The 9,939-nt window shown below is 41.6% G+C and overlaps 1 protein-coding gene across 1 annotated transcript; it reads right to left on the bottom strand.

Annotated features, from left to right (window-relative positions):
* Nucleotides 1-338: 338 nt before the first annotated feature.
* LOC122084814 (cellulose synthase-like protein D1) lies at nucleotides 339-3,924 on the bottom strand. Its single transcript, XM_042653240.1, has 2 exons — nucleotides 3,000-3,924; nucleotides 339-1,242 (listed from the first exon to the last, which is right to left on the bottom strand). The coding sequence occupies exons 1-2, from the start codon at nucleotides 3,572-3,574 to the stop codon at nucleotides 339-341; spliced, it is 1,479 nt and encodes a 492-aa protein (XP_042509174.1). The 5' UTR covers nucleotides 3,575-3,924.
* Between the last annotated feature and the right edge of the window lie 6,015 nt (nucleotides 3,925-9,939).

Raw genomic sequence — 9,939 nt, 5'->3', positions numbered from 1 at the left:
TGCTTTATGTGTCTATCGCTCTTCTTAATTCAAAATTTTCCTTTTCATTTTTAGTTCATTTCTTGACACTCAAACATTGTCTTAGATCCCTAATTTTAGGGTTGGGAGAACTTCCGTACAAATAAGAAAAAAAATTAAAAAATAAGAATAACACATAAATTAATTATTATTTTTTCATAATTTTTGTCTTTATTTGTTTGTTTTTTAATTTTTTTCTCTTAATTTCCAAACATAAGCCTAGAATTTTGGGTCAGCTATGGATCTACAATCATGGACCTTACTTGAAATTTTTGTTTTTCTTTTTTTGGGTAGGGACTGTGCTTGAATTCAAACATGCATTATAATTGGGTCTTTAAATGGTTAATCGGAACAAGATTCAAGACTTGAGGATCCAGTCCAAATTTCAAAAATATGTGATAACACCATACCTGTATGATTCCAGCGTGATCTCCTTTAGAATGATCCGGTGATGGATTATACCACGTACCTGGCCAATGGGTCCCATCGGCCATCCACGTGGACTTCTGGACCTTCACGCCATCAGCCGGAAGAGAACCTGCATCACTACTCTCACGTGCAAGTTGTCGCTCCTTTCGTTCTTCTCTCTTGTTGTACATGTCACATCGTTTCTTGATCAAATCCGGCAGACCGTTGACGCGAACCTTGAACTCGTCATACTCCCGCTTGATCCAACGACGGTCCTTGACGAAATCTGGCCGTTTCTTGTTCTTGGTGGGATCTCTCTTGATGCTAAAGTAGCTGTCAGGGTTTCGTGGCTCGATATTGTGCTTGCGGCAGAATGGGACCCATAGATGCGCGAAGTTGACAGCTTCAGCCATGGCTTCGAAGGTGAGGATGGCTGCTCCATCGTCAGATATATAAGCAGAGATCTTGTCAACGGGGTAATCGACAGCTAGGATTGAGAGCATGGTATTGGCCGTTACGAGTGGGGGTTCTTTCTCTGGGTCGGCGGTGGAGACAAATATGTCTACACCAGGGAGGTCAGAACGGCCGTGTGGGTTACCTGCGGAAGGGGTTTCGAACTTGTCACGAAGGGCGGCAAGGTCGGTGGACCGGTTTATTGGGTTGAGTTTGGGGAGTTGGTCCAGGATCCATGAGAAGGCGAACCAGATCTCACACGCAATTGACATCCCCCAAAGCCACAATGCGTCTGAGTTTGGGTTTCGAACTCGCCATTGAACGAATAGCCCAAGCGCAATTAGACGCAACACCACTAAGAGCCTGTAGTTATATTTACCCAATAGTTACTGGTTAGTTTCTGCTTTACAAAAATAAATAATAATAGTTTGATATTGAAGAAGATAATATGTCATAAGAGTGAAGAGTGAACTACAAGTCTACAACAATAAACATTTCCATTTACCGAAAAAAAAATAAGACATTTCTATGTGGCAAAAGAAAAACCCTACACTGGTGTGTGAAAAGATTATAGGAGACAAAGCTATAGAAATCCCTGTTGAACCCGAGATTGTTTTTTTTTTTTTGGCTTGATTTTGTTCGATAGGTAGATGAAGCTTAAAGGTTACAGCATTTCATTGCTTCACATTTTGGTTTTACTTATTCTCATTTCAAAATTCTTAATTACAACTGCTTGCTCTCTTGATCCTTGCCTTACCAACAGAGTGTAAGTTTCGAGGACCACTAGGCCTTATCTTAAAAATCTTATTGGAGTTAGTTTCTCTTCATCCATAGTGAATGAAGAATTTCTTTGCTAATGGGTCTAGGTCTCTTGGGATAAGCATTAGAGAGTGGGAAAGCATGGATTTGGTATCGATATGATAACGATTCAATATTGATCTAGATTGGATCAGATTGGTGCGATGTCACTTTTTTCTTACATTTAAAAAAAAAAAAAAAAAACGTACATTTTCTTTATGATTTGCTCCTGAAATGATATTAGTAACTGATTCAGAACAATCAGGTATCGATATAGGTCTCAGTCGATAGAGTCGATCTGATACAGATACTTAGAACTAATGATGAGGAAGGGCACTATCTATTTTGTTGATGGTGAGTGAACCCTACTCGACAGCCATGGGTGGAAGAAAACTGCCTCACACACACACATATATATATATATATAGGGGTGTCAACCGGTCGGGCCGGTTCGGTTTCGGTCGGGCTTAATCGGGCTTGAAGACTTTCAAAGGCTACACCGTGTCCGCCCATTTAACTAATCGGGCTTAGTTATTGAGGGCATGGTACACTTTATATTCGGTCGGTCGGTCTTGGTTTATAATCGGGCCACCTTAATCGGGCTTTAGTCAGGCCTTAACCGGGCTACGGACATGTTTAATGTTAAACGGGTTTTAACCGGTTTTTAAACGGGCCCTCTTTAAAATGTGCTATTATATTCCGACCCACTTATGCAAGTCCAAAAAAATGACAATAAATCAATAAATGATACAAAATATAACCATTATTTAAAATGTGAACATGTCTTTACTTTTTAGTTTTTATTCTTTAATTTGGGGGGGTAAAATAGGTATTCTACAATCATTAAAGGGTCGGGCCAAGTCGGTGCACAATAGGCCGGTCTCGGTCGGGCGTTATTCGGTCGGTCTCGGTCGGGCGCCCGACGGTTCAAGTAGCAAAACCAAGACCGACCATTTATAAACGGGCCGGGCTCAAGCCCGACACGTTTAATAAACGGTCCGGGCCGGGCCGGTCTTTAAACGGTCGGTCCCGGTCGGTTTACCCGGTTCGGGCCACAAATTGACACCCCTATATATATATATATTACTAAAAAAAAAAAATTTAAAATAGCATGAGATCAATTAAACCATATCCTAAATATCAAATGATCAAGCATTGCCTTGTCATCCTTCTATGTTGTACAACTAGGTGAACTCCCACATCAAGGCTAAATGGTCGGGCTGTCCGGCCAAGCTATACATTGGGGAGGTGGAAGGGTTGTGAAAAGATAAAAAGAAAAGGAAATAAGTCCGTCAATCCATGGAGGGAGTAGATTACATCACCTATAAGGGCTGAGAATAGCGGAGGGCACCCGAATCTTTCTTGTCAACGGCTTCCATGGCTTGTCAATGAAATCAGTCGCTTTCACACCCCCATCGGGCCCACCATAATCATCAGGATCTGTCCACACCACATTACCTATACCGTACGTTCCCTTTGTTTCGAACAGCCAACGGTTATGATCAAAGTCCCCTGTCTGACTCCTCAACAGCATTGACTTGGTTGATTTCATCACCGACATCCTCCGGTCCATCTTTGCCTCCACTCCGCTGCTGCTCCCTCCTCCACCGCTACTCCCTTCACCGGCCCTCCTGGTAATTCCCACCCGTGAACCCGGCCCGGAAGAGGATGGGCCAGCAGCCGAGCCGGCACCCATGGGTTGGTTATCGGGGGTTGGAGGCATGAGAACGGTGTAATCGATATAGTCGCCTGAACCACTGAACTCTCCCGGAATATCCAAATCCTCGTCTCTTGACAGGCTGACGACTCTTCCGGAAGATGTTCGTCGGGCGAATTTCACGGCCGTCGGCGGCCTGCTGGAGGAAGATGATTTTGTGGGGCTGCTGGAAGATGCCATTTCTCGATGTGCGGCCCACGTACATCTGAATTCTGAAGATTTGTGGTGGATTTTAGAAGATACACACACTTTTGTTTATTGTTAGCGCTTCGTGACAGAATTTCGAACACAGAGAGAGAGAGAGAGAGAGAGAGAGAGAGAGAGAGAGAGAGAGAGAGAGAGAGAGAGGGGATCACATACAGAGATTCATTGGGTATATGGTTCGATGGAAGAGTTCTCCGGAGACGGAGATGAAGACGGAGACGGGAAACTTCGGGGAGTTTAAGGGCGAGCAGCGGAGTTTGTGGGATTTGTAGGTTTAGGAAGTAATGGAGAGAACCTCTCCTCGAGGGAGAGATAGAGAGATTATGGTTGGCTGAGAAGGGACAAGAGAGTCCGAGAAGAACGGTGAGAGTGTACTGGATTTCTAGTTTTGGATTGGTAAGGAGCGGATTTCGGTCCATTCCGGTGGAGTCAGGATCGACTGCATGCGTGGAGAGTAACTACTCTACATGAAGGACAATTAAACAACATCTGTATGATTCAATGACATGTATAGTGTTATTGAGACAATTACTATCACTCTCCCACACTTGGCCTATATTCACTGAAACTCTAGAATGTTAAACTTTCCTTTTGATTCTCCACGTATTAAAATACTCTGGGGTGAGGCAATGAGTGATAGTGAGGGTCCAACAACTAGGATGCATACCAAGGCTTACAACGGAGGATTTGAACCTGATACTTCCTAATACTTCCCTTACATTTTAACTTCTACCTCTTCTTCTCCTATATACTGTTTTAAAATGTTTAAATGATCTTTTTTTTTTTTAATGGGTAGAAATTTCCACTTCTTTTCACCTTCTAATTGGTTCTTTATTTCTCTTCTCCTTTCTTATTTTTATATTTTAGTATTATTTTTCTTATCATTTTCTCTCGTCTTCCTCCTTTTTTTTCCCCTTCTTTTGGGAAGGCAAAAGGAAACCTTGAACCACCTCCCTTTTCCTCCCTCTCCAACTCCAACCCCGTCACTCTGCCCCTTCTTTACAACCCTCTCCCACCTCCCTTGTCCCTACCCAGCCCCTTCTTCCCTTGTCCTCCCTAGAAAGCATTTATGCATTAAATTTATGATGCAGGAGCATTTTCAAATGGGCCAACAACCCAGCCCTATAAACCCACAAGTCTAGGTCAAAGGATAGAAGTTGAAAATAAAAGTTACAGTCCAGGATTTTGGGGTAACTTCACTGCGACACCTATATCAACTTAGAAGGAACTAGAAGTCGTGCCATATATGAATGGAAAGGTCTAGAAGTCTATTTAAAAAAAAAAAAAAAAAAAAAAAAAAAAAAAAAAAAAAAAAAAAAGTGCCTCATTTGCTAGTTTCTAAAAGAAGTTATGACCATTTGGGTAAAGTGTGTCTGGGCTAACTGCAGACTCTTAGAATTCCAAAATTCATCTTTTTAGTCCAGCTTCCATTCAAATTCAGTTCTATAACTTCTTGAGCACTTCAACCATTATGTTTCGAGATTCTTCAAGAAGTGGAAAATACCTTTCAAGGTTCCCAAGGTCCTTTCCTATTGGATAGTTGTTTGCCATCCTAATGTTTGTCTTTTCAATGAGTCATAATTTCATTCTTGAAAATTGCCTATGCTTGGAAGGTTGTTCCATGTGTTCGTCTATATAAGCTTATACCAGTGAATGGAATGTATACTTGGAGTTTATTCATAATTTTATTTGAGACTTTGGCCTTTAAAAAAAGTAGTTCTTCTTGAGTTCTCTCATCCCTTAGGTGGATTTCCTTTCAGTGGCGAGTTATTTTTTCTTTTGAAGCGATCACTTATGTTACCTCCAAATCCTCTATAATTTTCCAGCATCAAGTTTGTATCGGAGCCTTGATTCAACGATGGGTCATCAAAGACATGGACCAAATGTTGAATCACAATCAACTCGAGAAAAAGACTTAAGAGACGTGGAGATAGATGACTTAAGGAGATAACTTGCAACACTTCGAATCTCTAGAACTTGATTATTTGTATTATGATTCGGAGCACGATTCTTCTAATGAAGAGGATATTAACCCCTTTGGTCATGCTCGAAGTGAAGCCTTAAACGGAGGTGATTTCCCTCGATGTTGTTATCAAGAGCCTCGTTAAGTCCAACATGATAATTTCACGAAGGTTGATATTCTTGAATTTGAGGAAAAAATACAATTGAAAGTCTTCTTGTATTGGTTAAATACGGTAGAAAGCGTCTTCGATTACAAAGACATACCTAATGATTGGAAGGTGAAGCTAGTTGCTATGAAATAAAAAATGCATGCTTCCATTTGGTGGGGGCACTTAAAGCAACAAAGAGCTGGTGAAGGGAGGAGTCGAATTGCAACATGAAAAAAAATGAAGAAAGAAATAAAAAGGAAGTTCTAACTCGAGAACTACTGTCAAGATGCATATTTTAAGTTTTACAATTTTAGATTAAGGGAGTTGTTTGTGGAGGAGTATACAATAGAGTTGATCATCTCATGATTTTTTATGAAATCTCCGAACCGGAGGAGAAAACCATTTCATGTTATCTTGGTGGACTGCGACCGAAAATTAGCAATATTGTCCAATTGCAACCTTATTGGACTTATAATGATGTTTTTCAGTTTACAATCAAGATAGAACGATAACTCAAAGAAGCACGTGGTAGTGGCTCTCGATCTTGGAACAAAGAAGGTTAATCCCAACTGTGAAAATGCTTCTACTTCTAAACTCAAGGTAAGCCCGTCAAAGCCACCCCTTAAGAATGTTGAAGCATTAAGTTCTAGCCGGCCTACCTCTTTCAATTCACGAAAATGTTTTCAATGTCAAGGGTTCGGACACATCACTTTCGATTATCCAAATTGCAAGATTGTTCTGAAGAAGATTTTAAATGAAGGATCGAAAAAGGAAGAGGTAATTGTCTATGGAGATCAAGGAGAGTCTCTAATCCTTTGTCGAATTTTAAATGCAGCCCCTATTGAAGAAGAGACATGGCTACGTAACAATATATTTCACACTAGATGCACTCTCATGAAAAAGTGTGTGATGTCATCATTGATTGAGAAAGCTGTGAAAATGTAGTAGCTACAACAATGGTGGAGAAATTGCAACTCAAGAAGGAGAAACATCCTCAACCTTATAAGCTTTCATGGATTCGCAAAGGAAATGAGGTAAAAGTAGATAAAAGATGCCTTATTCAATTTTCTATTGAAAAAAAAATATATAATGGTGAAGTATGGTGTGATGTTATTCCTATGGATGCTTGCCATTGCTTCTTGGGAAACCTTAGCAATTTGATAGAAAAACTAAACATAATGGGTTCAAAAATACTTACACTTTAAGAAAGATGGAATCAAAGTCACTTTGGGTCCATTCAAAATAGAGAGAAATCCTAAACCTTCAAAAGGGGAGGGAAATAATTTACTCTCGAAATCTGAAGTTGATAAGGCCATAAAAGAATCAAAGGTGGCTTTCTTGTGGTGTTAGAAGAAAATGAAACAAAGTATGTCATCCCTTCTCAAGTGCAACCTCTTCTTTAAGAGTTTAAAGATGTTGCTCCGGAAGATCTTCTACCCAGTCTTCCACCCATAAGAGTTATTCAACATTGCACAAATTTTATTTTGGGAGCCGTCATTCCAAATAAGGTAGCCTATAGAATGAGTCAAAAGGAGCATGAAGAGCTACAACAAGTAGATGACCTTATGGCTAGAGGAACGATTAGGAATAGCAAGAGTCCATGTGCTATTTGTGACACCCGTGCCCTAACCCGGTAAAATTTGAACTTTTGTGATAGGTCTTAGGCTAGAGGTGGAAAGCACCATTGGGTTCTGGCTTGCAGCAACCCATTGTAAAAAGGGAAGGAATGACCTTGCTTGCTCGTGCATTTCATGTCTGTCCCGTTGGAGGGGATTCAAGCCTTTCGACTTTAAGCGGTAAGTGATCTAGCACCTCCCCACTCTAGTCCCAGCAAGTAGTGGGAATTGTTGGAAGACCTTGTACACATCGTAGGGCAATCCCTAATGAATGGCTACAAGTGGACAACAAGATATCAAGGCACATCACTGATGTTCCCATCGGAAACCGCTGGGTTGAATCCGGTGACCTTAATCCGATGGCCCTTGTGGTGCTGAAATGGCTCTGATGCCCATGGGCCCTGCTACTCACATTGTGGCCATCTTTGACTAACTTCCCACACTACCTTGCACCCTTCCCCATGACTTGTACACCCTATGAGTCTAAGGAGGTGGACCTACGTGTCCCAAACAATGACTTAACCTACTTGAGTTTTGGATAGGAGCCTAACCAAATGGACCCTAGGGCTTTCCCTTAGTATAAATAGGAAAAGTGAATCCATTTCTCACTTCTCAGTTCTCACTTATCCAAAATGTGGGAGAGGGAGAGAAGAGAGGAGAAAGGAAGAAGGAGAAGAAGAAGAGGAAGAAGGAGAAGGTGGGTGAGCTCTCGGCTTCGCACTTGGTTAGCGGTTGTTGCTGGAGGTAGGTGCTACCTTCCCCAAAACCCCTTTCCTTCATTTTTAAGGTTTTACCTTTGAGCAAGTTGGGGAAAAGTCGGGTTAGAGGGGTAAGCCTTGGGCCCATAGTGTGCATTACACTCCACTATGTATTTACCAAGCTCAAACCATGCCGATCGAGCTCCGATAACATTTTGACCAAATAGGAAGCTAGGGTTTTGACCGTTCGATCATCGTATCTCCCCGACGGCTCGAAGGAAATTTGATTTTTTTGGATTAAATGAGAGGTGGGAAGACCCCCTACAAGCTCCATAGAACAAATCCCGATGATCGCACCTGAGCTGGTAAACCCCCAAAATGGTGGCACATTTCTGAGTTAACCACCCGAGATAGCTATTGGATTTTGGTGACATATTTTTGGTGAACCTGGAGCTCTTAATGAGCCTCTGCTAAGGCCATCGGAAGCAACATACATGTTTCCAGTGACTCAGGCCTTGTTTACAGTGCCTGTTTTTAGTGACATGTTCAATATTGTAAAAATTAATTGTATTTGTACCTTCTGGGGTAGACCTTATGGTCCTCCTTCGGTGTTTTTGACACTCGTTGACACCCGTCTACCCTTGTACCAAAGATAGAGACAAGCACCGAACGGTGATGCCTAACGTGGTCTGATATCGGGTTTACAACTTGGAATCTCACCCGTCTGACCTACAACTGAGGTGAGTGGTGGTTGACTTTAATTTTTGGAGTGTTTAATATTATAGAATAGCGCACATGTTATAGAAATCCTGTGTTGACCTTTAATTGCTTAAATGATTATGTGAATTGTATCATGCCATGATGTATTTGAATTGTATTATATATGAGAAATTGGATTTGGATATATGTTGTGAAATATGTGATAGGATCCGGTGTGACTGAGGTTGTTCCAATACTATGATCGTTGAGTGGATGATTGCATCATGCATCAGATGTGCATTAGAATTAGCTATTGTTTTGGATGCACTTTGTGGCCGATGGTAATTCTAGTATTGTGTACTCTATGACTATACTTGGAAATAGGTGTGCTTGTGGTCGATGGTTATTCTGGTATCACGTATCCCATACTTAACTGCTTGTATACTAGATAGGATTGGACATGGATGCGATGGACAATGGTGGATTCCGGTATCATACTCCATACTACTTGTATCATTATACAAGGCATATAGTGTATTGTGGTTAGGATTACATTCCCTATGCTACGTCCCCTTGCTAACAGGGGGTAAGGTGTTGAATAACCTAATTGTGGTATGTTCGATGAACCCTTTCGGAATGCCACTTTCACGGTACAATGTGATTGTTGCCGAAAGTGGAAACTAGTATGGTGTGACTGATGGTAATTTTGATGGCGTGACTACCAGGAAGGGGTTATCAGGGGTTTGCTAGGTGATCATGTTGTATTTCAGGACCAATAGACTCCTAATCATGACTAGGGTTTGTATCGCTGAGTGACTAATGTGCAAGTTCTGGGACCATGGATGCAACCTAATGCATCATAGTAGCATGAACCCAACTTAGATGTATGATAGGTGGTTTAATATAGGATAGCTGGTCCAGGGACCACAGGAGATATGCATAGGCAGCCCCGGCCCAGTCCTAGGAATCTACTGTGCGAAGATCTTTAAGGAAGTACACCAGGCGGATATCTACTCTCCCTCGGAGGTCACTGAAGATGCACTGACCCATGGAAAACAACAGAAAGGAACATGCTATTTGAGACATGTTGCCTGGGTTCTCCCCCAGGCCGACTTTCCACCATCGGGCACTAATCTCCCCTAGGAGAATGCATGTTTGGCTGGCTTTAATGGTGATACTGGTCAGATTTGTAAACTCCCTGGTAGTCGAAAATCTTG

The sequence above is a fragment of the Macadamia integrifolia genome, chromosome 7 (assembly GCF_013358625.1).
Source record: "Macadamia integrifolia cultivar HAES 741 chromosome 7, SCU_Mint_v3, whole genome shotgun sequence".
Classification (NCBI taxonomy): domain Eukaryota; kingdom Viridiplantae; phylum Streptophyta; class Magnoliopsida; order Proteales; family Proteaceae; genus Macadamia; species Macadamia integrifolia.
The sequence above is the reverse complement of the archived record's forward strand: the minus strand, read 5'-3'. Positions and strand labels throughout refer to the sequence as shown.

What these genes read in the sequence shown, in the direction of transcription:
- LOC122084814 (XM_042653240.1), bottom strand. Translation starts at nt 3,574, where the DNA reads ATGGCATCTTCCAGCAGCCCCACAAAATCATCTTCCTCCAGCAGGCCG. An exon ending in GCTATTCTCAGCCCTTATAG is followed by an intron (nt 1,243 to 2,999) that starts GTGATGTAATCT and finishes ATATAACTACAG; the next exon opens with GCTCTTAGTGGTGTTGCGTC.